General features: G+C 40.1%; 1 protein-coding gene and 2 long non-coding RNA genes across 9 annotated transcripts in view; 2 read left to right on the forward strand and 1 right to left on the reverse strand.

The window, feature by feature from the left end:
- Positions 1-27126, forward strand: part of TEAD1 (TEA domain transcription factor 1) — a 159727-nt gene extending 132601 nt beyond the window's left edge. The window contains 6 exon segments of the mRNA XM_040559380.1: positions 7284-7457; positions 18568-18625; positions 18628-18707; positions 20101-20206; positions 20209-20252; positions 21291-27126. Of these exon segments, the coding sequence (XP_040415314.1) occupies positions 7284-7457; positions 18568-18625; positions 18628-18707; positions 20101-20206; positions 20209-20252; positions 21291-21404 (576 nt within the window). The 3' untranslated portion in view covers positions 21405-27126.
- Positions 7476-16833, forward strand: LOC121071231. Its single transcript, XR_005820458.1, has 2 exons — positions 7476-7710; positions 8467-16833. It is a non-coding gene; the product is annotated as an uncharacterized LOC121071231 (long non-coding RNA).
- The window catches only part of LOC121071229, a 151498-nt gene continuing 146537 nt past the window's right edge, over positions 22203-27163 (reverse strand). For all 7 annotated transcript variants that reach the window (XR_005820447.1, XR_005820448.1, XR_005820450.1 and 4 more), the window contains one exon: positions 22203-22718. This is a non-coding gene — a long non-coding RNA (uncharacterized LOC121071229). The remainder of the gene's footprint in view (positions 22719-27163) is intronic.

The raw sequence follows: 27163 nt of genomic DNA on the forward strand, positions 1-27163 counted from the left end.
TAGCTATAACATTCAAAGACTAACACTGAAAAGATGATAATTCCAGTTTCTCCTAAATACATTAAATCCTGCTTTCCCATCAGGAAAAAAAAAAAACCTTGCCACCACCCAACAAAAAAGCCTTTTTTCTCTCTCCCTCTTAGAAGTTTTGCACTCTGCTGCTGCATTTGAGTACAAGCACTTCAGACAGCTTTATATCTAAAATATCTTAGGCCTGTAAAGAACACGGCTGATTGGCCTTTTCAGTATTAACCTTCCTAACCATGCTGTCACATTGTGTTAGGTCCAAATTTCGAAATGTATTTTGAAAAGTGGTGAAGAAATAAAATATTCTTTATGTTTTAATTCAGGTTTTATTGTTGTAAAATGGCTTTGTAAGCCCAGAGAGAATTGTGCCTGAGAACCAGAAAGTGAAAGCAATTGCGAAAGGGCCATAAAAACAGCATGCCATTATTAGCCAAATGCAGTAAAATTCACCAAAGTTAATCAAACCACCTAAGTGATGAAAAGTGAATGAGATCTTTTCAAAAGAAACCCTATATTTTTGAACAATATCAATTGTTAAAAGCATTGTTTATCCCTTCTTTATTCCCCATGAGCAATTCAGCTTTTCAGCCATAAGGAAGCCTTGGTTAGCATCTTTGTGCTGTAAAGGAAGAGGAAGCAAAGCCACACTTGCATGAATGACTTGGAGTGGCAGATTCAGGATTTTAGGTCATTTAAATCTAAAATCTGATGAATTTTAACAAAATGCAAAGGTCATTTCTTTTGCAGTGCTGGGGAACTGCACAGTGTCCCTGGGCAGCGAACGTTAAACCCTGGAAAGCGTTCATCCTTGGGTGTGTGTGCTTGGAAGTGCCAGTAAACCACTTAGGGGGGGTCCAGTACTGACACAGACTCCAGACTTGAAACTGCAGCATTGCAGCAGCGCTCCCCGCTGGTGCCATTCCCAGAGGACCTCACGGAGACATGCTGGGTGACCAGGGCCAGCTCCCCAACCCCGGTGCTTCAAGGGAGGGTACTGGGTTGAAAATGCTTGCGGTGGGCAGAGGGACTGAAGTCTGCTCACGCTAAGCACTGAGGATGGGTGGAAAGACCGCGGGAGCCTGACTGTATTCACTTCCTTTCTCAAAATCCACCACCACTGCTGCTGAAAACTTCCCAGCAAAACAAAAAGTGCTGCTTTAGCAGAAGCGCAGAGGAGCCGTGGCAGCAGCACTGTGAGCACCCTCTGCCGGGCCCCACGCCACCGCCACTCTCCAGCCCTGCCCACCACACTTGCCCGAAGTCCAGGAGGTGAAAAGAGCTGCAACATTAGCTGCACGAGGCTGCCTGGGCCCTGGGCTGGTCCAGGGAGCTTTGAGATTGCACGAATGTGCCCTGCAGGAGGGCACAGCATCCCCACAGGCTGCCCTGCCTGCGCGCTGATCCCCTCACCTCCGCCCTTGCACTTGCCCTGGCATTGCGCCCGGCTGCGTTGCTGCCCACCCTGCTCCCAGTTCCTTCCTCTGCAGTTCCCCAAAATTGAAAAGAAGTTGGGAAGTGTCCTCATGTGGCTGCTCTGCAATGCAGAGTTTAATTACATGTGCCCATGTTCGTTTTTTCCTGCTTCATTCAGTGTAGATGTAATGGCCCTTCTTTGATATGCAGCTATTCAGCAGTTTGTTTTCTTCTGTTGAAATGTGTGGCCCTGTGCCCTGCTTGCTGAGCACTGTCTGAACGCCTCCAAACAGAATTAATAATTTTCCCCATTTGCATTTCACAGATGTGTTAGTGCAGTAATTTTTTAGATGAAGGGGTACTATTGCTCACATCTGACAAACCAAGAAGTTCAGGTGCAAAAGAATGAATGGGCCACTGATTTTGAGGGTCCACTTTGTTTTGTCATGAGCCTGATTTTTCCAAATACTTAGCATTATTGAGAGCTTCCTATATTCAGGCATAATTTTCCCATCTGAGCACTGAGCATTTCTGCAATTGGGACCATGGGGTCTCAAATCAGGCAGGCCAGAACTGAAGGATGCATCTTCACTGCTGCAGGAAAGCTGATGAAAACATGAGCGCCTTGCCCAACCAGCAAGTCCCAGTTCCACACTGATACTCCAGTGGCAGTGGCTGGGAACTGCTGGGCAACATTAATCTGTTAGTGCTGGGGACTGCCCTGCCTCTTCTGCAGCTTTCTGCCTCGCTCAGCTCCTACCTCCCCTTGTCTGCAACTAGAAAACTGTCCAAGATCTTTCATGGCACATTCCTAAATCAGTCCCTGAGCAGATCTAGACAGGAGACTGAACGGGTGGATGTCCTTGAAAAACTAGGGAGACTATTCAGTTGTATCTTCACATACAAGCACAGGGTGGTCAACTGACATTTCTCATGGAAATGTTAAAACCCTTTACAACAGAATTGGTAAAGACTCCAGTTACAGTAATAGAATATTATAAATGTAAGTCCCAGTCTGCTTCAGTGGAGGACAACAGCAATGGCAACGAAATAGTCAGTTACTAGTGTTTTGGTAGAAATAAGAAAAATTGTTGGCAGAGCAACTGATTTCTTACGTCAGCAGGAAATTTACATGATACAGCCAGACAGCAGAGCTGCGTCTGGGTAGGGTACAGGTTACAGTAGCACATAGACTGCTGATGTACCAGTGACTGTTTTTTAATCAGTCCGTCCCACCTGGTTCCTTCTTCCTCCAAAAGTACAGTTGCTTCACAGGCAGCAGCATGTTTTTAGAGGAATGGACCAGAACCACTGCCCGGGGCCTGGCACTTGAGCAGCGTCATTTTCTCTCAGCTCAAGCTGCCTGTCTGCCTTCCCCTGGGCATCTGGGCTGAGCTGCAGCATAGCCCAGTGAGTGAGGTGCTATTAAGCCACACGGCGCGGGCATGGCAGCCATGTCCCCATCCCACTCGGCCACCCCACGAGTGTGCACTGCAGCAGGGTGAGGACAGAGGTGGTCCACAGCACCCAGCTGCTGCAGGGATGAGTCCCAGGCACGTGCCTGAGCGTCGCGGGGTGAGTAATGCTGTGCCCCTGGGTGCAGCAGGCGGGTGCAGCCCCTTGCAGCCTGCATCCTGTGCTCATGAATGGGTCAGCCCAGCAGGAGTCCCCACTGAGGGACTTAGGCCACCTGCCTTCCACCTTGCTCCTCATCCTTGGCACCCAGCCTCAGCAGGGCCCGGGGAACACTTGCCCTGTATATGCTGCTCAGGGTGGTTTTGTAGGGCCTCACAGCCCCAAGAGACAGGAGCAGCGAGGAGGTGAGCGTCCCAGCACCTCTGCATGCCAGCTCACCTGTGCCAGGGCATGGGATAGTTGGCTTCACGATGTCTGCACTTCAGCCACAGTTTAATAAAACTTGTTCCTCTACAGGTTTGGCATTAGCTCCATGGGTGTAGGGAAGCGCAGGATGCAGCAGAGAGAGCTGTAGCAATTTGCAGATCTTCATTTTCACAGACCAGAATGGCTGTTGCCTTAGAATATAAGTTGCAAAATCTGTGAGGAGCTGTTACAGATATATACACAGGCTAATAAAACAAATGTAGGTGATTTGTCTTTGTTCTGCTCCATTTTAAATGCATGCATCCCCTGCCATTGGCAATTTGTCTTGGTTCTTTAAATTCCTAAGTGGATTATATTTTTTTTTTCGTGGTATATTTGACAACAGTCATATTTCATGGCTTTACTGCATTCTTTGGATAGTTAGAATTTTTTAAGGAAGGGAGCTCAGTAAGAGGCGGCCATCTCCAGGGCATGTTGTGTAATGCAGACGCTGAAGACAAAGTAGCTGGAAATGTTCTTTGTACGTTTTTATGTAGTTTTTATCTTCAGAAAATACAGGATTTGACCTATGGTGGTTTACAGCAGCTGAAGCACGTTATTGCTCCAATGCCGGATGGAAATCCTTGAAATGCTACGGCATGAGTAAATTCCTCAGCACCTAATATACTTCAGTGACGGCAATACAGAGTCTAAAACAACAGTGAATTCTGACTATAATGAGGATGTTTTTAAGCTTTTCAAACACTAATGGGCTCAAAAATATAGGCATACAGCTTATTTGCTTCTGTTTTCACATAAATTCCTGTCATGAAATGTGTTTGTATGAGAACTATAGGGATCGTTTCAGTACCCTTTTACCCTGCTCTTAATACATTATCATTTATTAGTTTGTAGAGATGTGCCATATCTAATTAGGTTAGTATGATTGTACTTAGTATAAGAATTGCACCAACATAAAGAGAAAATAATCACACATTGCGATATCAAAACAAACATTTCCATCCAAAGAATGTTGTCAGGTGATGTCATACCCTCTGTCCTACTGTACCCATTCAGAAATTTTGCTGCAGCAGCATCTGGTACTTTGGCAAGCTCAGCAGACAACTGTGGTAGCTTACAGCTGCTTTTAACTCTGCTTTCATATTGAAACAGCATAAAGACTTCTTGATCTGCTCTGTGTTCCTATAAACGTGATTGCTTTTACTGGAGTTTGGATACCGAGAAAATCATACATTTTCCTGGTTTGCGACATAAGGTACAACGTGAATTACCTTTGGAATTTGTACTTGCCAATCTGTACAATGCTGCTTGCCCTTCCTCATTCACTCCACAGCAACATTTGGGCCTGAGAGAGAGAGAGAGACACCTTCTGGGGAGGACCACTTGCCTGGGCACAGGAGAACCTGAGATGTCAGTTCCGTTCCAATAAAAATGGCTTTATTTGTACAAGCTGGAGCAACTCCAGCAGAGAGATTGAGAGAAAACAATCTCAAATAAGTAATAACCTGGTAGTTAGTTGTGGGGATGTTTTTTCAAGCCCTTGTTCTGAACAAGGGAGAGCAGAGATGGTTTGGAACATCTCACATCCCCAGGGAGAGCGTTCCTAGGCAGGTTAAAGGGTTTGCAGGGGAAGGAAAATGTTTTGGTTTAATTTTTATCAGGGAAGGCTGAAGTGCTTACCCCCACCAGGAGAAGTCTCATCATTCTCCTTGGGAAACAGAGAGATGTTCACCTGACCACAGTGAGGCTTCCGTCAATGACCATGTCATGTGACTCAGCGCATGCCCCGTTTGCCTGCATTTTGCTCTTGGCTAGCCTAGAAGAACAACACGAGCAGGTTTGTGGAGTCTGTTTTGTTGTTTTGTGGCAGCTCCCAAGTATATGGGATACCAATGCATTTTACTGAGATCTGTCAGTAGGCAGCAAGAAACATAAGAAATGTCCAGCATGACTTTTCATCATTTAGTCACAGTACTGCAAGCTATGTGACAACAGTGTCAAAAAAAAAAAAAGAAGTTGTAGCCATGATACTTTACATATGAGTTTGCATTTTTTTTTCAAGTTAAAATGTCTCCTAAATCCACTTTTGCCACTACTGTGTAAAGTAAAATGCTAAATCTGACCGCAGACACTGTTACGATAATCATTTGTGGTTACCAACCAGGTCAATGATTTCTGGTATCCCTGTGTAAATGATCAGCTCACAAGCTAAACCGGTGCCCGCATTCATGGGCATATTCAGTCCTGCACATATGCATTCAGCTCCCCATCCATGCATTTATTTCTCTGCCATACACACTTTTCTCCTCATGGTAGAACAGCTTCCTTGGACTAGTTCTGTCCCTTTTAGGCTCAACATGCCCTAAGTAAAGGCTTAGTTTTCTGCTTGTGCACAAAAGAAGCTTGGATGACATTATTTTGAAAGAGGAAAGTCTGTGCAACTGGTGTTCACATATTTGATGAATTGAACTCAAGACTTGCTTTTGCAAACACCTTTACACAGTGTTATACTTTCCTTTTTCCTTTCGCAAAATGAAAAAATAAAACCGTGTAAAAAGCACAGACCATATCTCATTGTTGGCTACAAACAGGGATGAGTGTTCCCTGATTCTTTCACTGTGCTAGATTATTTTTAAATAGATTTCAATTTAATTTCCTAAGTACAGAAATCTTACTAGTCTATTTCCTTGTCCCCAGAGTTTTGGACATCTGCTAGGGAAGACTCTGCTTACACCAAAGGAAGGCTCTGAGTGGATGTCCAATTAATTTAGATTTGTCATTTCAATTTGTTCATTCGGCAGGTATATTGTAAACAAAATAGCTTAAATGAGGTCTGCTTTGGGGTTTTAAATATTTTATTTGTGCTTACCAGTTGGGAATTGCCCTTTATATAGCATCTGTTCAATATGACAGGGTTTTCTAGTGTTCATTGACTGCATATCAGTTTTCCTTTAATTGAGTTAGCAAAATGTTTTGTGATCTGCATGGGTAAAAACTCCAATGTTTAATCATGCCTCTCTGGAGCTTTTTCAGTCTGCTTGTGTGATGCTGGGAGCTGCTGGTTGACGTGTGGAGGGGCTTCACGGTTCACCTCCCGTTTGCATTTTAGGTGCTAAAAGGTGCTCTCATCTTGGAGAAACGGCAGCTCCTATGACCATACTGGACTCAGTGGGGAGCTGCCATGGACTCCACTAGGCCAAGGATTTGCCCCCAGACAGGAAAAGGTGCTGAGGTGATTCCTGTGATAATGAGGTGCAGTGGGATGAAGCTAAGAAATAGGGAAATGGAAGCAGAATGCATTTTGGCACAGATAGTTGTCAGTGGAGCTCACTCATGAGGAAAGTGGTAAAGGTTGGCTCTTTAATATTACATGGGTGAAAATACTGGAGGGCATACAGCAACGTCCACTTCTATAGTAACAGCAACACAGACTGACTGGCCTTCTCATTACTGTCATTCTTGGGTTAAAAGAAACTCCCTTCCCTTTTTTGTTAAGTGCTGTTAGCATACATATGCTATAGATGAGGTTTGCTGTTTTTTTTTAGTAGACAAACAGAAAATGTTAGGTGCAGGATATGTGGCACTAGCAGAAATCTAGGCTCTGAGGACACGGGACATTAAAAGGCATGGCCTGAAGAGGCAGAAACAGGCTTTCCTCTAGAGCATATCCATCTTATTAAGCTCTGCGAAAGGGCTCTTTATCGCCTTGCTGCCGCTGGGTCTCTCACTGTAAATTACTCCCTTGAAGATGGCCATGTTCTGTGGTTTGCAGTAGAGACACAGGTTTTTTGATGTTGACACTTGCTCACAAGGGGCTATTCCACAGTCACTACAGTTGTTCATGGAAATCATACTGCAGAAAATCATAGTCCCAGAGGTAATGTGCAAGTCATTTAATCCATCAAAGCATGCTACCTTCTGCAGGAACACATGCAGACCCATGGCTTAATAAACCTCTGTTCTCTTTGTACAGCACTGATTTTCCTGTTTCTTTCTTGCAGTACAATAAACACCTCTTCGTACACATTGGACACGTCAACCATTCTTACAGTGATCCATTGCTTGAATCGGTGGACATTCGTCAGATTTATGACAAATTTCCTGAAAAGAAGGGCGGTCTAAAGGAATTGTTTGGGAAGGGGCCCCAAAACGCTTTCTTCCTCGTAAAATTCTGGGTGAGTAAGATGTAACATGGAGAACCTCTCTTATCAATAAGGTCTGGGTTTAGTATGTAGCACCCTTCGGGGGGTGCTCATGAAAAATTCTTCTGTTGTCATTTGAAAGTGCAAAGCTGTATATCCTGGTAGGTCAGTGGCCCAAAGCCACTCTTGTTGGCAGTTCCACAAGACGTCTGTGTTGCAGACAACATGCAAGGACAGATGCGTGCCTCAACTGTGCTTGACACAGCTGCTGGGCAGGAACAAACAGGTAAAGAGCCCTTGTTTGTAAATGGGGAACTGCCATCTAGTGGTCCAAGACCAACCAGAGAAGCAGCAGAAACTAGACTGCTTTTTAGTGTTTCTATTGTTGAACTCTTGCCAAAAGCACATAATACAAGCATCAGTCCTGAGATCAGCTCACACTTTCACAGACAGGACCAAGTAGGAACTGAACCAAGTATGCAGTAGGATCACATGCTTGGGAGGGTTCCAGGATTTTTTTTTTAGCAATTTTTTTTTTTGGTTGCTGGAGCACATCTGTTTTCCCCTTGCCTATTTGTTAGTGAACCATGGGACTCTGCTCCAAAAGTTATTATCTATTCATATGAGTTGCAACCAGGAGCGAAAAAAAGAATTTGAATGGAAGGCTGAGATGTTGGACAATATGTGATCTAGTTCTGATAATTTTAATCAATACACCAAATCTCCTTTGTTGCACTTGCAAAACCACATGGTAGTGATGTTACAGGTTCATCCAAGAGGATTGTCAAATCTCCAAACTGGACCTTATGTTTCCACTGAAACTTTTTCTACTCATGGATTTGCTAGGGACCTTTTTCATGATATACTCTTTTTCATACTGGCAGTTATCAGCTAAATATTTTAAATTTGACTTTTAAAGCTTCAGTGAGAGGGGCAATATGTAGGGACTAATTACAGAGTGGAGAGGTTGATGGTGAAACCAGAAAAGGTTGATCTGGTAGCACTGCTTATGATTAGGTTTCCTGGTGTTTGTCGTTTTCAGTGAAAGTTTATCTGTGTGGCCTGAAATACTGTCCAACTTGTACATATCCCAGACTTCACATCTTGCCAAGTTTCAGTGGCACCAGATATGGGAACTGAGAATGAGGGAGACTCTTTTCTCAAATCTGGATGCAGAAGAGATAAACCACTGAGCAGGAGCTGTGCTGGACTGCGAAAGAAATCCACTGAGAAATTCTTGGGGCTTAAAATTGGGAATGGGAGCTGTAGAATGAGTGCTTGAGGGCTGGCTGAACAAAGAGACCAGAAACAGCACGCAGTGGAGAACTGGAAACAAGCACAACAGAAACCAGAAGCCAAGGCAGGTGAGAACATAGGGTCAAAAAGAGGTAGGGAGTGGGAAGAGGGAGCATTTGGGATAAGAAGCCTGTGGGAGAATGTAGGGATGAAGGCACAGAGACAAGTATGCAAGAGCTGGGAACTGGACAAGCATAAGGGCACAAGACATCTGGCTGCAGAGGAACAGAGCTTGGAGGTAAGTGTCTGTAACCACTCAGTACCTTTCCTTGCAATTCTTGGGCTTGAACCAAGGACTCTCACCAATACACTTTGCATAATAAGTACTAGTGAAACCCACTGGCAAAATGAACCTCACCTTGCCTGCCTGTTCTCAGATCACAGAGAATGACAAGCTGCAGACTACATTAGACACGGAAACAGCAGAGATCTGTGTTGCATTCAGTGATGTATTGTATGTTCTGCTTCTTTGCCGTGTGGAAACTGATTTTCAGCTGTGCTGAATGCTCAAAGAGATGTGTCCAAAGCCAGCAGAAAGCTTCTTTGGATCATTAATGTCTGTGATATGCTCATGGCTTTATTTAAGTACCAGCCTTCTTTACTTGATCTACTACAAGCAGTGCACCCCTTTAACCCTCTTGCCTCAGTTCCCCAGCTGTAATATGGGGGTGATGCCATCCCTTCACTTCAGGTGGTCATTGAGAAATGAAACTCACTGACATTTCTTAAGAAAAATATAATGCCATGAAGAAAACCTTTATCAAATTAATAATTCTGTGTTCAGCACAGATTTTTGAGTAGTGTGCAGGAAATAAGAGACTGGGCCACACTGAATAATGCAAATAAAGAGAAATAATGCATAGTTGCTCAGAGGGCGAGTGTGCAGTTGTGTGGCTAAAGATCATGATGCAGTTCAGCAGTCAGGATGTACAGGCAACTTCAATCTAACATTTCCTAATCTCACCGTGCCTTCCAACCTAATGGTCTTTTAATACAATTTTGTTATTATTTTGTTATTATTTTTTTATTATTATATTATTATTATATATTATTATACTATTAACTTAGAGATTAAAAAACATACAGTGCTAACATCCTTCTGACATATATTAGAAATGTGGTGGGAATGCCTTCCTAAGCCATGGCCTTAAAATAGGCTAGTGGATTTTCTTTCTCTTTGAGCATGCAAAGGCAGAAGGAGGGTGACAGGGGCAGTGCTTGGGAGCAGCAAGGGTCATGATGAATGCTCCTCTAGAAATAGACTTCACAACAGTTGCCCCCCACAGCTAGAAATATATATATAGGAAGAATATAAGATGGCTCTCTAATTAGTCATGAGAATTAGATCCTAAACTGTCAGCTCACTGTCCTTCTCTTAATTTCTTTCACCCCAATGGGATATTTCTTCAGGGGAAAAAAAAAAAAAAAAAAAGACGCCATTTTTCTGGGAAGCCTTGAGAAACTGTTCTAAAACAGTCTATTACCAGTGTAAAGCTGGCAAACGTTGTTGGCAGTCTTTTGACTCTTTTAGTAACTTCCAGTTTATTAATGAGAAAACAGATTAAACTCTGTATCTTTGTCCTTTCTTTTAAATTCAGTATCCACTTCTGAAGCAGCATCCACTCCCTCTGTACCATACACTACTCCTCTTACTATGAACATTCAACTTCTCCCAGGTTCTGTTCATTGCTTTGCTTCTTCACAATATCCTCCCTCACCCTGTATTTAACTGTGTCTTCCTTTCCATCATGTTTATTGTCTTCTCCCTTTATTACCATTTAACTATGGGTAGTTTGCTCAGCACTGTAAGCTACTGAGTGCACCCTAGCAATCAGTGTCCAGTGACACTCCAGGTTTTGGTGGAATTTGATTGTAATGTGAGTAAAAGAGGAATAGGAATTTGTGTTGGGTAAATAAGTACGGTGGGAAAAGCACTGCAAGGGGACTCAGCAAAGAAAACCAGGGACTATGAGTAAAAGGAGTTAAGGTTACAGCAGGAAGCAGTCAGATGTTGCTGCGTGTGGAAATTGTAAAAGCAAAGGTGAGGGTTTGATGCCAGAAGGGGTGGTGAGCCTGTAAACAGATTTAAAGAGATGTGGCACGTCCTTGGGGATGGCAAAAAGGATATTCTGTTTTGTCATGAAATCTAGTGTGCAAAAGAAGGCTGGGAAACAGAAAGACCAGAAAGGAACACTCGCATTGAGGATGACCAAGGCAGAAGTAGCTTAGCTCTGGTAACTGGAAAGAATATTCTTCTTGCTCTTTCCATGTAATTCTGCTCAAGACTTCTCAGCAGCACGTGTGCCTTTCAGTTCTCCTTGTGATAAAGGTAAAAAGGTTCACACCTTTACAAAGTGAAAGGTCTGAGATCTTGCAAGAAGACATTTGGCAACTGTGGAGTTGACTTTGCAAAGTATTACAGGTATTGAATACAAAGCAAGCTTTCTGCTTTGCAGAGGTTTAATGATTCATTCCAATTGTATCTACTGTGAGATACAGCCAGATGCTGGCAATGGGGTATGCTTCATCCCACACTTTGGGACCTCCTCCTACCTACCTGTGCAGAAGGTATAAAAGGAAAAGTCTTCTCTATGTACACCACCCCATAACCAACCTCACAGCCCTGCTAAGCAATTTCCAGGTCCTTGTCTTGTACCTTGAGTGCAGTGAATCGTCTTCTGTTTATCCCAGGCAGTCACTGGGAACCAGTGCAGGGAAGGAAGTCACCTGAGAGACAGGCTTTTACTTACCATGTTATGCACTCAGTACAATGAGTAAATAAGGAACAACATAGCAACAATATGGCACAGGAAATGTATGTGACACGATGATATGAAACTGGAGATTACAGGGATATAAAACTAAAACCAAAATAAGTGTTCTTAAATAAATGTAGAAGTTATCTCTAGAACACTGACAAGGAATTCGGACAAGGTTTCAGAGTATCTGCAGATGAAACCTTTGTCTGGATGCAGGTTGAGTGTACAATCCTGCTTCATTAACATTGTCACTAACAAAATAATCCCAATCTATGTAAAACAAGCAGGTGTGATTTGTGCCATTTTATCTTAATCTGAGTGAGGTCAATATACCTGTTGGTTGGTTTGTGCTTGAACTGTTTTTTGTGGCTTGTGAAAAGCCCTCAAAGTTTTCTGGTCTTTGACTTTCTCATCAGCCTATCTAAAAGCTAAATCAACATATGTTGCCTCTGTTGGTTTCTTTCAATGGTTAACCTTCCACTCATACCATTTTCTAGTGCTGTTTCTAATGCTTATCTGTTTCTAATGCTTATTCTGATTTTCTGATTTTTTTTTGATATTCTATGCTTATGCTCTGATTCTAACGCTTATCTGCTACTATCCATAAATTATCTAGCACTAAATATTATACTTACACTCTTGAAAGAGTAAAAAAGTAGATGCGGGATCACACCTCAAGCTTTGTACCAAAATAAAACATTATTGCTGGCCTCGCCTTCTTGGCCCCAGATGCCAACTGCCCAGCACTCTGCCCCCCAGCTCTCTGTTTTCTCTTGCATGAAGGTTGTGGTACGTCTCCACATCTCCAATAAAGACATTTGACTCAGCTGTTATTAGTGCATACATCTCTGTCAACTCCAGCAAGGGAATTGCTCTAGGACTTAACCCTCCTTGTAACTTAGCCCTGTCTATCACTACATAGCTTGGCAACTACTTTTTGGTACTAAGAGCACTTTTGACATTAATTCAGCAGTGAGTATCTGTCTGATGCAGCCTAGACTAAATTCATATTCTGTTTTAGCTAATTATTTCTCTCTCATGTTTTGCTTTGCGCTCTAATTGCAAGTTCTGAGGCAGGATTCTGTTTCTGCTTGACTTCTCTGTCAGCTTCAGTACCCACGTGGCAGGCTCCACGCCTCTGTTGGCATCCTTAGTGCTGGTGTGGACACACCTTTCCATAGTGTGGCTGTGGATTTTGTGTATCTTGACACTGACACATGCTCTGTGCCACACCTGAACTCTGACTTCTGTAGCTACAGAAATAGACATGGGCAGCAAATACATCTAAAAGGAGGAAGGATGTTTTCTAACTAGTGAAACAGTGAAAAAAAAAAAGCAGCTGATACAAATTAATATTGGGCTTTCAGGCTTTCCACTGATCTGAGCCACTGGCTTATTTTTTTAAAGTGTTTGCAGGAGGTTGACTTAGTCTCCAAACTGAGGAATGCTTAGTCAGAATCCAGTGCAACGCTAAAATAAAGGCCAAAACTCATCTGAAAAGATGCATGGATGATATTAATTGATGTTTAAAAATGAATGCCTCTATTTGCAGGAATCAGCAATGCAAACTAGGAGTTTTAGAAAGTAATGCATATTATAATTAGGGCAAGCTTTTAAAGATGCTTTGAAGTCCTAAACATTTTTGAAATTCAAATGTGGGATGGAAATAAAGGAATCTACACAATAAAGGGGCATTAAATTATGTCCCCCAAAATTTCACTGTTTTATAGATGTAAATATATGCCATAATTAGTGGTAAGTAACATGAGAAGGATGGTTAAGTTTATTCCTATTCTTATTCAAAACAGCTGTGGCATGAAAAATAATGCTCCTTCTCTTTGTGATACACTGGAACAAACAATTTCCCCATGTAATCAGTGTTCAGAAATGGCTTGCGCCTGTGGTCTCCTCCTCTCCCCCCCCCGCCCGAATTTATCTTCATGTGCTTCCAGCAGTCTTAAAAGTGCAGAGATTCTTTGTGCCCTTCATTTGCACACACACACACAACTGTGGCTACTGCCTTTTTGTTTTCTTTGTGTTCTTACATGCAAGTTCTATTGCACAATCCCGACTCTTGGATTTCCCGCCACACACACAGACACACACGCACACTCGCCAGCTTTGACTGGCAAATGAGCTGCAGCTCACAAATGGAAGCTGTAATGTGAATGGGGCTATGGCCAGCATGCAAATGTATGCAAAACAAATTAGATATGGAAGAAAGCAGCCATCCATTTTCCTTCCTGCATCGCAACCCTCTCAGCACAGGGTGTTCACGTAGTGGTTGTGGCGTACCCCTTCACCAATTGATGCAAGGGCATTAGCGCTTGAGCCTGGCTAATGAGTGGAAGGGGCTGAGCAGCTGGGAAGCCGGAGCAGCTTGGCCTGTCCATCACAAGCCCAACCATGTGGCAGACCTGGACGCAATTCCTGAGCTGCAGTGTAACGTGCCAGCGACCCAGATGCTCCTGTTGGAAAAAATTGCTTCACAGTTTGGAATCTCTGCTCTTTGATCACTCTTTGGAGAGGAGGAGGGAGGCATGATGCGGTCGTATGAGTAACACACCTCCCTGCAGTCAGCAGTCGTTAAAACCTTTACGCTGTTAACAAATGGCCTTATGTGCTTAATGTTAACTACTGAATGCCAGCATAAAGTGTTCTGGCCCTCCCCAGATCCCACTGTTTCCAATAGGTGCTGTTTTCCTTCTACTCAGCAGAAAGAATTTAGACTCTTCTCAGTAGTTTTTGCTAGAGTTGCTTTTTTGTTAGCCAAAGCTGTTACTATTAAACAAGTGCTCTACCCTGTGCCCCCTGCCGTTAACACAGAGCCTGAGAGCGCTTGGGAAGTGAATGTGGAGGGTTTTGTTTGTTTGTTTTTAAATATTTTTCCTCTTTATTTTGGTTGCAGCCAGCTATGTTTTGGTCCTTGCTCTGGCACACTGGCAGGGGCTTTGCCATGCAGCATGTGAAACACTTGGTACTCTTAATATGTAATATTTTCAGTGCTACCCTTTGACAAGCTATGCTGTATTCATGAATTAATCATGTTCTTACACAATCACATAGAAAGCATGCCAGAAAGCTGAGGGTCTTTCTCTCCCTCCAAATGCATTCAGCTAATACAGAGTTCAGCTTTTAAAACTGAATCAAGATTAGTTTTACATTTGAAAATCAACCCCCCAACAAAAACCCCACAACATTTGTTGTTTTTAAGTTGTTAGGTTTTCCTTTCCTGCTAAATTACACTGATCTTCAAATGTGAATCTTTTAATGAGTATTGAAAATGACTTTTTGAAAAATTACTCAAAATGACTCTTGTTCACTATATGTAATCATGCTTCCATTTTAAAGGGTTTTATTGGTATATGCTACAGTAGTGCTCACCAACCCTAATTTCTGGAGCCACGGATCAACAGCATAGCTGCAACAGAAGCTGTACAGAAGGGAAAGATGGTTTACAGTCCAGGAAGCCTTGCAGTCGAAGTCTAAAATGCAGGTGAACAGCTAGATAGAGACAGACTGAGCATACCAAGGAAATAAAGAGACAAAGCTGAGTCTCGTGAGGCTGCAGGCACAGTGCTCCAGAAGCTTGACTTGTCAAATTTTTCACTGGGCTCATTAAGAAGGTTAACTGAGGTTAATAAGATAAAGTCATAGATGTGAATTTTGGAATTATTATAATCTAGTCTTACCTCTCCTGTAATATAGGTAGTGAGCCTCGCTAAGTAATTTTTGCATCCAGGCAATAAGCCTACTTGAGGTAGAGCATCCCTGTTACTTACATATTCAGATTGGTTACAAAAGACCCTAAGTAACAGTGATTTCACCATATTCAGAATTATTCCAGCATTTCATTGCCATCAGAGATATCAGCGTCTGCCGTGTTTCTCATTTAGCTTTTGTGTAGCATTAGCTTTTTGTCTTTTAATGTCCATTCCTTCAAGCTTTAATCTACCAGAAGACTCTTTCCCATGTAGCAACTTGTAGACTATGACAAAGTCGTAGAAAAACTTCCGTTGGAAAAATTAAGTAGATGGAGTTTCATTAGTCATTCACTACAAAGGATGTTTTCCAGACCTGAAATCATTCTTGTCTTTTCTGAACCCTTTCCAATTTTCCAACATCCTTTCTAAAATGTGGACACAAAAACTGGAGTCAATATTGTAGTAAGGATCCTGCTTAAACTGAATTCAGAGGTAACAACACATCACTGTTCTTCTGCTCAAAATTACATATGCAATTCTCATAGCCACATCAGATCTACAATTTTTCCAATAACTTTTTTTTTTGGTATCATCATTACCTTTTGGGGAAAAAAAAATCCCCCAAATTTAAAATGTGACTTGCTTTTCTTCAGTTTGAGAGAGACGTTTTCGCGTATTGTGTGCATTTAAATGAACCCCTTGTTATGTAAGCCGTACCAATATACTTAACAACTCCTTCACTGTCATTTCTTATCATTTAACCAAAGCTTTGTATTTACCAAAGTGATTGTCTTTCCTTCTTTTATAAATGTAGTCAACACTTTAAAAAAAAATCAAATTCTAGATTAAGACTACTTCCTTGAGGTGACATTCCCCTCTTCACAATGATGCATGCTCCTTCCTTAGTGTTCATGTACTCATCCTCTAGTGAAAAGATTGAAACCCAGGTTAAGGGACAAGATGCTTTAGTATGTGAGACTCGAGAAAATTCTTTCGTTATTAAAAGAAGCTTTGCTGTAGCCTTCATTCAAAGTATTTACTGTTGCAACTCTTAGGATTTTTATATTGTTATTACACTTTTTGGAGGAGTCTTGAGGTTCAGCACGCAGCATGTTGTAGTTAGGTGAACATTAAAACTCTGGTTTAAAAGGAGAACTCTTCCTTTCCTTGAAACACCCTCTACTGTATGCTACTCAAAAATAATAATAAAAAAAAAATCAAAGAGCAATACAGGTAATTCATTTCTGTTTTGCAATCATGGGTACTTTTTAGCAACAACATTGTGATTGCATAGAGTAAATCATGACAGTTGAATGATAATTTCAAGTGTTCCTTATTCAGGGAGGAACATCAGGGCCCCAGCCTGTATTTTTGTGGTACACAGGATTCCTGTTGATTTCAGCAAGAGTTGGAAGCACTGTGGGAGTGATCAACAGGGTGCCAATGGCCACATGTGTTACTTTTCCGGGTCAAATGTCAAGTATATTTTTTCAGTGGGCTTCAAAACGAGAAAAAAAAGTTATTTTTTAATATCTATAAGCAGTTGTTATTGCAGCTTGAGATACAAGGTCTATGCAGTTGACCCTTTTAAAACACCTGAAATCACAAGGAGCATTTTACTTACAATTTCTTAAATATCTTCTCTGTATCTGAAGGAAAAAAAAATGTGTTATCATTCAAAACAGTATAATTGTTTTATCAGAAATAACTATTCTTTAGAAATTCCAGGGAGCAGCTGTGACATGGCTGAATGGCTGCTACAGTTTTTCATATTTAGATGTAATTGCAAACCAGCTGTGATGGCAAATTACTTATTTAATATGAGCTCAGAACAATTTCTTACAGATCACTGTGAACACACTGCTTTAGCTGTACATTAAACATTAACTGCTGACCTCATGCAAAACATGTGGAAGAAGCAAGGTGTAATAGCAATAGGATTTCTTTCTGTTATGCAAAATATGTGACTATAAGGCTTTATGTGTTACTGTATGTAAAACTCTTGATATTTTTCCACTGATTAATTTACCAAAGCCAGCCTGAAGTAATATTAGACCTATGGCTTCTCCATACCACAACTAGCTCAGTATTGCTATTATCAGCATATTGCCTCAGAAGGTTGTACCACAAATATGGATTGTAGACACTAAGTAGAATTAATGACTTGTTGCCCAGTTAAACATTAAATAGCAGTTAGAAATGACCTGAACTATAGTGAAGCAGGATTACAATTGTTCCACAAAACTAGTATATAAACATCCCTGTAAACTGCATTTTTAAAAAGTCTCCAGGTACACAAGAAGGCATTTGTCACACTTCTGTGTTACATTTCTGTGTAGCAATAAAAACAGTTAAGCTAGAAGTGCAAGTGAAACAGCTGTGAAAGTGTATTTCCCTGTGAAAATGCTCATCTCAGAGTAGGTTAAAAAAACTCAGATGATTCCTAGATGTTACGCTGCAGTAGGTGATCGGCTATTTCCACAGAAAAAGAAATCCCTGCCCACTCCTCTCCTTGGGCACCAAAGATGTCAGCAGAGCTAATGCCTGAATCAACAAATCTAGCTGTGGATATCTCTAGCCTCTGCCTATATCCATATAGTGCTCTTTTAGTTGAGGGCTTGTGAAAATGGTTTCATGATGACAAAGAGCACAGTGCAGAAATGCTTAGTGCTACTACAGGCCTGGGAGGCAGGATTCAGCATGTGACCTGTGCTGTTGCTTATCGTAACCAAATTAATCATGCTGCGCACAAGACTTGTGATTTTGGATATAAATAATTAAAGGTAGCACTGTTCTTCTCACTTGATCCTGCAACGCTCAGTCTCTGGTGCTAGATATCAAAGGCAGCTGGGTCATTATTTCAGACTGGAGAAATACTGAAAGAAATCAAATACTTCGGTAATATTTTATTGGTCCAGTAGGCACGGCTCAGTAAGCACACAGATAACATGAAGCCTGTGAACTGTGTCATAAGCTCAGCGAGGTTAAATGGTTTGCTGAATCAGGGCCATATGGCCTGACAGAGTTTGTTAGAGCTCAATTCCTGTGTTGCACAGCCCTCTTCCTTTGTAGTGATGATTTCATTGTTTTAAGAAAGTAAAAAGGACTTCATCTTTCTGCCAGACAACAAGGCCACCTGTAGCTGAGAGAAATACTGGGTTCTCTTTGGTGTTTATAGTTTGAAGAAATTGTGGCTTTCCTAAGGTTTTTATGTCAACAATTATGCAAGTACTTCTTTGAGGTTTTCTACTTCAACTGTTGTCACAATCAAATCCTTCTCACTCCCTGATTTCTGAATCAAGAATGGTGAGGTAATTGCAGGTTATACTATGACATTGTCAAATGCAAAATAAAATCTTCAACATCTGTTGCTTTTCCCAACAGGCTGACTTAAACTGCAACATTCAAGATGATACAGGAGCATTTTATGGAGTCACCAGTCAGTAGAGAGCTCAGAAAACATGACAATCACGTGTTCCACCAAAGTCTGCTCTTTTGGAAAGCAAGTAGTAGAAAAAGTAGAGGTGGGTGTTGGGCTAGGCTGGGCTGATTCTCCAATTCTTTCTGATTTCATTTAAGCTTTCCTCTCTCCTGTATTTACTTTTACTCTTACCTGTCTTTTCCTTCCCTCCTCTAATCCTTCCTGAAAGAGTATTTTCCTTCCCAGCAGTGTTTGAGTTTTTTTTATATCATTGTGTGGCCGGTATTGCTACAGTAAATATATTCCTGGTTACCCACTGCTTCAGAGCCCCTCCTCCATCCTGCCTGTGGCAACTTAAGTGGGGAACCTGCAGCTGACATCAGTGCGGCCTCCTCCGTCACAGCAGAAAAGTGCTGAAGCAAAACTGCTTTGCTCCCATTTCGAAATGCTTGGCCAGCCAGGTAGCCTGTTTGGAACCATGCTACAGTGACAAGCTACCTTTTGTCATCTAGGTTTTTTTAACATTTCAAGACATGGATGGTATGCTATGTTTTTTAACATGCAAGGGCCTTTATTGTTTACCTTTTATTTTCTAAGCAGAAAAAACCATATGTACTTGTCAGGTAGATATTTGGTTTACTGTACAACAATGCTGTAGCTATTTAACTTGTCTTCTGCGTTCTAAGCCCCACAACCACATCTGTTACATGCAAAATAGTTTTTGTATGCACAATTTAGCCTACAGCTGCAGGTTGAGCATTTAGTAGATATCTTGGTCACTGTTCGTGTCATCCTTATACTAAATATGGTTCCAGTGCAGAGTGACCATAAAAAGTTTTCCATCATTTCTATTACACCAAGCTTAGCGAAAGCTAAGAAATCCCCAAAGCCACTGAGGAGATCATCTGAGCAGCTGGTATCTAGACAGCTGGAGTCCAAGAATCACAAGCACCCTCCTCCAACCCTTTGTGAACCTCTGCAATATAAATCAGTCTGTTTTCTTCTGCCTGTAGCGTTGCATCTTCATGTAATTCATAAATTGCATATTAAATCATGCAATAATATTTAGCTATGTTCATATGTATATATTTATACATAAATGTATAAACTTATTTCTGTTCTTCCCTTTGCAGCTGATTGTCCCAAAAGTACTGTCAAATCTTATCAAGCTTATTGCAAGTTTTCTGCCTAATTCATTTTTAATGGATTTGGACTTTACTTTGTGTAAAGATTACTTTGTGTAACTTTATCTTTTCAATTTTTAATTCACAGGTTAGAGAATAAGTTGTGGTAAAACTTTTAACAATGAATGGCCTTTGAATTTTAGCAAGGCACTGTATAGCTCAGGCAGGGAGTTAGCAGGTAGGAGTATGGGTGTTTGTGTGGCTGAGACCCACTTTCTCTTTCTTCTGTCTACACAAAGAAAAAATAGATACAGCATTAATGCTTTTAATCTTTTTAAAGTATATTATTCTAAATATTCTTTTTTTTTTTAGACTGAATATGCAAGGTTTGAGAATGGCCGATTTGTGTACAGAATAAATCGCTCTCCAATGTGTGAATATATGATCAACTTCATACACAAGCTGAAACATTTACCAGAGAATACATGATGAACAGCGTGTTGGAAAATTTTACAATTTTATTGGTATGGACTCACTCTTTATTTTTCATGGTCTAAAATACTCTCGGCTTATATGGCTTGCTTAATGTGCAATATTTAGAACCAGTTTCCAAATCCCTTAGTCATGTTGCTTACTAAACAAATCATCCCATTGACTTCAGACTAATAGTCTTGGAATCGTGCACTACAGAAACCAAGGATGAGAAGAAAAAAGCTGGCTGAGAACATGAACAAACGTCTCTGTTACTTCCCAGATATTCAGCTTACTTCTCTTATTTTTAATGCAAGTCTCTGGTGTTTGTAAAGAGCCTGAGGCAGTAACTTTGAACCATCCCATTCATCTAATGTGTTCTTACTGACATGCCAGTTACAATACTGCAAATGTCAGTGTGTTAATTAATTAGTTCTTGGACCTGGAAGCATGGAGTAATGGTGAGGATACACCCAACAGGTGACCTAAAGCATGAGGAATGGTCTGCGTAGTAGCCTTGAAGCCACTGTCATCCAGCTACCTGCTTATTGCAGTGTGGCATTGCAGTGGCACCTGGCCAAGCACTTAGAGCATGTGATGCTGCTGCCACCACAGGAATTGGGCAAGACTGAAGGTTGATGGCATGACAAAGAGGTAGGGCAGTGAGCTCAGAGTCATGCAGTGTGGGGGTGATGAGTGAGGGGTGCACTCAGCTCAGCTGCCTTTTGGCAGACAAACACAGGGGGACAAGATGCACTGGTTTTCCTTTACTGAAGTTAGTGTAGGTTGAGGAATGCTGAGCTGATGGCTCATGGGTGGCACCCTGGGTGGGATGAATCTCAGTACCCCTGTTTTAGGAGCAACTGCCCCACAGCTCTGCCCCGGAGCACACTGTGGTGAGCGCAGTCATGGAGGTCAATTTAAATTGCCAGAGAGATAGAGAGAGGGAGGGAGGAAGAGAGAAAAAGAGAGAGGACATTTCAAACAGCAACATCTAAACATTGCCTAAATTAAACCAGTCATTTCTTCCTTTGGCTCTGGTGTTTTCAAGTTTTTAATATATTGTCTACCTTTTCCTTCCCCTCAAATAGGTTGTAACGAACAGGGATACACAAGAAACCCTACTCTGCATGGCTTGTGTATTTGAAGTGTCAAACAGTGAACATGGAGCACAGCATCATATCTACAGGCTTGTAAAGGACTGAGCAGTTATTTATATATACACTTCATTTCACTTCTTTATCAAAACACAGACTGTAAACCTCAACACTAAGTGGCAGTGCCTCTGGCCCAACTTTCACCCACATTTTTCTAAATCCTGTTGTAGTGAAGTCATTTTTAATGTGTTCATATATAATTGTAGCTGTGAAATTCTGGTACAGTTGTAAAAATTATTTCTAAAACTTAAGTGTTCTTCAAATTTCTAAACCACAGTTCTTTGGGAAGACTATTTAAGAACCTAATGCCTCTGTCTGTGGAGGCCTATTTTTAATTCTGATAGAAAAATGTATGACAGAGCATTTGCCATGGGGAAAAACTGACAGCATTTATAAGATTTTTTTTTTCCAACACAAAATACTTGTTTTACAATTCAAGTGAAATTGAAATGAATCTTTAGCTATAACTGTAAATGAGTACACAAAGTTAATAATCTTTATAGAATTATCTTTGTAACTAATTAGGGTGGAAGATACGGACAAATGTAATTCACTAAATTATTTTTTAAAATGAAACATTTTTCTGTTTGAAACCAAATGAAAAAATATAGCCTTAAGAAATGCCTGATAAGAAACAGACAGGTCCTAAAATTAGGCAAATTTTGTATTTTTTTCTCAATGCTAAAACTAATCTTCTAATCCATTAAACTTTCAAACAGGTATTGCAGAGAAAGAAAACATCATCCCTTATCCCTAACATATCTAGTGTATTTTAAAAGAGTATAAGTTGTATTGTACTAATATGAAAATCTGATTATTTAATGAAAAAGATGGCTCATTTTGCAATAAGTAGGTAAATACTGAAGATTTAGACTTGCATTATGTGTAGTCTTGTGTGTGCAGTTATATTTTATACGGACAGCTATGTTTTCTAATAAGTTGATTGAAAAACTCGCAATTCTGAAAAAAACAGATGAATGGAAACAACGGACATTGCAACAGCATTGAGTAATTCATAAACTAAAAGCAAAACACTAAAGTGTTTGAGAGAAGAATGCATACACCTCTGAAAGGATCAACAGCTTTAATATCTATGAGACACTAGAAAGTCACAACCAACATCAGGCAAAGAAGATTGGAATGTGGAGATTTTTTTTCTCCTTTTCCTCTTTATCATGGTGCTCTTACGCCTCTCCCCAGTTCTCTCTCCAGTTCCTACTGGCAAAGACCTTATATGAAACAAACATGTACATACCACATGGGGTCTGATGTCCTTTTGCATCTGGATGTGGTAGTATTCATCCTTCTGATATATCAGGGAAGATTCCAGGAAGTGAAGTGCAGCTGGAGGATATTTTAATACTGTAAAGATTCAAAACACAGATGTGGTGTGAGTGATTATCCAAGGTACGCACATGTGAGATAAGTATTCTCATTCTTCCTGGCTAAGCCAGAGTGTTGTTCAATTTCCTTTCTTCTGCTGTACACCCAGCACTGTCCTTCAGTTGCCCAAGCAGCAGTTGTTTCAGCAGGTGCTGGTTCAACAGTGGGTTCTCATGAAAAACATTTGTCAGAAAGGCTCAGGACCGCCTGGCCAAGCACAAGCCACCTTAAAGATCAGTCATGAAGTATCAGCAAAGGGTGTTCTTGGGAAGGTCCTTTGCAGCTCTGACTCAAAGAAATTAACATTTAACAGCTCCCTCCTCACTGCCATTTAATGATATGTGCCCATGCACGATTTAACTCTAGAATTTATTCCCAGGCAACAGTGCTCTAGTCTTCAAAAAAACACTTTTAATTTCTGGTTATTTATATTTGTATAGTACCCTCTGTTAGAATTGCCCATGATTGAATTATCTAGACTAGAATATAGCCTAAACATGGTAGCAGGTTGCTGTACACCTGCGGCGAACCATATTCACATTTAACACTGCTGAGGACTCACATTAGAGGAAGACACAAACATCTATGAGGGGAAGGGAGACTGCTTAAATTCCTTAGCTGGCTGCTGATCTAACGCTAGTAGGTGGATGATTGCTGTGATGTCTAGCTGTTATCTGCTTGTGGATATTAGGGCTGATGATCTTTCAGTTTATATTCTGTGAACTGAACAGAGAAATATGTCCATGGTAAGGTCTCTTTTAACACTCATTTTTACACTAACAATCACATCAGGAAAAGCACTGCATTGTAACAGCCTAACGGTAGCCCTTTATTCTAAGCACTTGGTGTTACAAGTCAAAAACTACTTTTTTGTTTTATTTTGTTCTAAAGTTTGTCTTTTTATTTAGGGTTTGAATTGTGGTTTTGGTGATTTTTTTTTTTTAATAACAAGCAAACTCTTTGAGGCGTATAAAGTGTGTAAGTCAATTTGCAAAACCAGGTACAGGTTTTTTTAACAGAATCTGGCACACTACATATGTCATAACTATAGGGTATAAAAATCACAATGTTTATTGGTGTTCACTTATGTAATATTAGGGAAACTATTTCCATTGTCTTTTCTTTACACTTCTGTAAATGATCCATACCCTGTATATGTTGATTCTTAAAAGCCTTAATCCTTCAACTGTTCAGCATGGGGTGTGTAGTCCAACAGGCTGCCTGTAAACTGTGAGCTCTTTTGTAAGCTGGAAGTACTTATCTTGTTACTGTTACTTTTTGTAGGAACCTTTTAACTGAGAGCTGCCAAAGCATTACAATATGCAGTGCCTTAGCATTATATTAGAAGTACCTTTAGCCTCTTAACACAGATTTTATATATTGTTTTATCAATTGGTTCCATTTTTTAAAATATCTATATTTTTTTCCCACAGAAAAGCTCTTTGACTGCTTGGTCTAAACGAACCTTCAGTACAAGTCAATCCCATTGCTACGCAGTTAAGTGTCTATACCAAAAGGAAAGGTTACAGATTCATAGTTCTCCGTGAAAAGTGATTTGTATTAATAATGCTGCCTTTCTAAATTTCATGACCAAATAATAAATTGTGACTCTTCTGCACTCTAGCATGAAAGTGCCTTTGGTTTGAAATTCCAGCTTAGAAAAGTGCTGCCATAATAATGACAATTTGTAGAGAGACCAAAAATATGTAGTTATCACCGTAATGCCTTTGGTTTATTGGAATAAGTTGAAACTACAGGCCTCCATTCACAAAAGAGCACCATTTATAGCAATGTAATTTCGCTAATGATCAACCTGCTGGAGAATAAGGTACTGTTTGCCATTTCTGACAGCATTGCAAACCAGCAACTGATTTGCCTATGATATAAAAATGAAAATGATTCACATTTATATTCTCTTCATCCAGTCATGTATCTATCTGCATAATGAGATCCATGCACTGCAGAATTTCAGACAGTGGACAAATGAGACTATTGTTTTCCTCTAATAATATTTCAGTATCTGTGAAGATTTTTTAAGATAGAAGATTTGTTTACAAAATTGTGCATACTGAAGGTCAGATGCATAAAATGAGATGAAAACGGAGAACAGACAATAGGTAGGGTAAATGCAATTGTGTGTTTTTAAACACTGAATTAAGTGTGAGCATTGTGGATGAAGGTGCTGTTAGAGAAACTCTGGCCAGCACTGTTCAAAACACAAGGTTGTTTTGTTTTGTTTTTGTCCCAGATGATGTCATGCTAGGAAAAATGTAGCTCCTCTTAAAAAATATGTCTGTATTTGATACCTTCTGTGAACGGGGGCCATACTGTGTACACTACAACTAAAATCAATGGGAAGAGGAGCAAGATTTTAAGAAAAAAAAAAACGTTAGAACAAATATCAGCAAAACCAAAAGCTGTCAGAGGGATTATATAGTTGTGAATACAATTTTAGCTTGATTTTAAAGTATTTGATGAAAACTAAGATTAACTTTTTATATATAGAAATATTGTGACACTGTGTGGTAAATATTGTGATAATTCAATTTCCCTGTCTCTAAAATATTATTTTTCTTATTCCTTCAAGGTCTAAATCTCACTTACCTCTGTAAGACAAGTAATCCTGTTGAATTCACTGAGACTGAGATAGGGCAAAGACAATTTCGCCCTTCAAGTAAAGCATATATTTTCAGTTTTTACCAAACATTTCAGCTGTACTAGTGCATATTTGTGGTAAAGTACACTCCTGTCTCATTAAAACAAGCGTAATGGTACCATTTGGGGCTGTTGAAAATTGCTACAAACAAATGTAGTTGTACTTACTTGAATTCCAAAATTATTTTATGTAGGTACTGCACCACTATTTTGAAGGAATTGCAGATATAATGCCTGTTTCTCGCTATCTCTTTCTATTGCAGCTACAGCTCACTAAGTTTGGCAGTAGCTTCTTCCGTTAAAACCTCCACAATATAGGCTATTTTAAATAATGAAGGGTGTACATTACTGTTGAATGTAAGTAACTGGCCAGTTCAAGGCAGATACAACATTTGACATACTCATCCATATCTATTTATTTTTCCACTGCAACTCCTAGGGCATACTTGCTTCTGAAGCAGTTTCCCTTACAGTTTTCCTGGATCAATCATACTGAGAAATGTTTTGTCTACTCTTTACTTGACCCATACTGATTCAGATACCCGGTCAAACAGCAGATGTGATAATAGAGTCCGGTTTTGTACTTTCTCAGGATGATCTCTTTTCCCTATCTTATAACAAGATGCTTAGCCCCCTTAACAAAAAAAAAAAAAAAAAAAAAAAAAAAAAAAAAAAGGCTGGATAATGAAAAGTACAAGAAACACTTTGGAGATCTTCATCTTTTAACTTTTTGGGTCATTCTTGCTGAGATCATGTAATTAGTTTTAGTGTGTAAATTAAATCTTAAATGCACTCAGTTGACAAAAAGGAGACAGATACCTGTTACCTCCTTACAGAATATGTGTTTTTGTTTTTGTTTTGTTTTATGGGCCTCTTTGGTTCAGGCTCATGACTGCAGACAAAAAATACAATATGTGCCTGAAAAAGGAAGACGAAAGAATTTTATAACATTGAAAACCTGAATAGCCTTTAATTCTTCAGTACATTTTATGTAAAACAGGTTGGGGTTTGGTTTGGTTTTGTTTTTTTTTGCCATGTGCATTTGTTCACATTTGTAAATGACAATGGAATTCTCACTTTATGTTTATTTGTGTAATGTGTATAAAATGGGTTTGTGACTTAAGCATATTCATATATGGTCAGTGGTTACTTTAATATTGTACTGCTGCTGGTAACTTTTGATGTAGAACTTGCCTTTTGATGATAAAGTACCTCTAGGTTAGACAGGGAGGGAAGGCTCTTTGAAAAAAGTGAATGTTCTCCAATGTTTTCTTAACATATTTGCAGAAGCTTTCAAAAGGAGTTTCAGTCAAACCTCTTGGCAGTACAGTATTCTTGTATTTGTTATTGTCTGTGTGTAGGTACTGGTACCTTTTTTTGTTTCAAATGTTTTAAGTGTTGGCTTTAAAGTGAATTTATCTTTAGTATGATAGTAATATGAAAATTATAGGTTTTGTGTGCAGAGAATTTTTTTATAAAGTGCTTTGTAAAAAAAAAATGTATTCTAGCTTTCGCGGTACATATGTGTGATAACTTTAATATCCATGACAGTTAAGTGCAATTATTTCATCACTCTAAAAATGCTATTTTTGTGTCGGTTACTGCAGGTGTTTTCATGTCTTTGCAAAGTGACACATTTTGATGCCTTCTTGATAAAGTGGTAGAATTTTTGTAGCTTTCTAGAAACTTTGTATTCATACAGTATCGATTGAAAATAAAGAAAATGAAAGTGTTTTGTGCATTTATCTTAATCTCCTACATCAATCTCT

The sequence above is a fragment of the Cygnus olor genome, chromosome 5, assembly GCF_009769625.2.
Source record: "Cygnus olor isolate bCygOlo1 chromosome 5, bCygOlo1.pri.v2, whole genome shotgun sequence".
In the NCBI taxonomy this organism is placed as follows: domain Eukaryota; kingdom Metazoa; phylum Chordata; class Aves; order Anseriformes; family Anatidae; genus Cygnus; species Cygnus olor.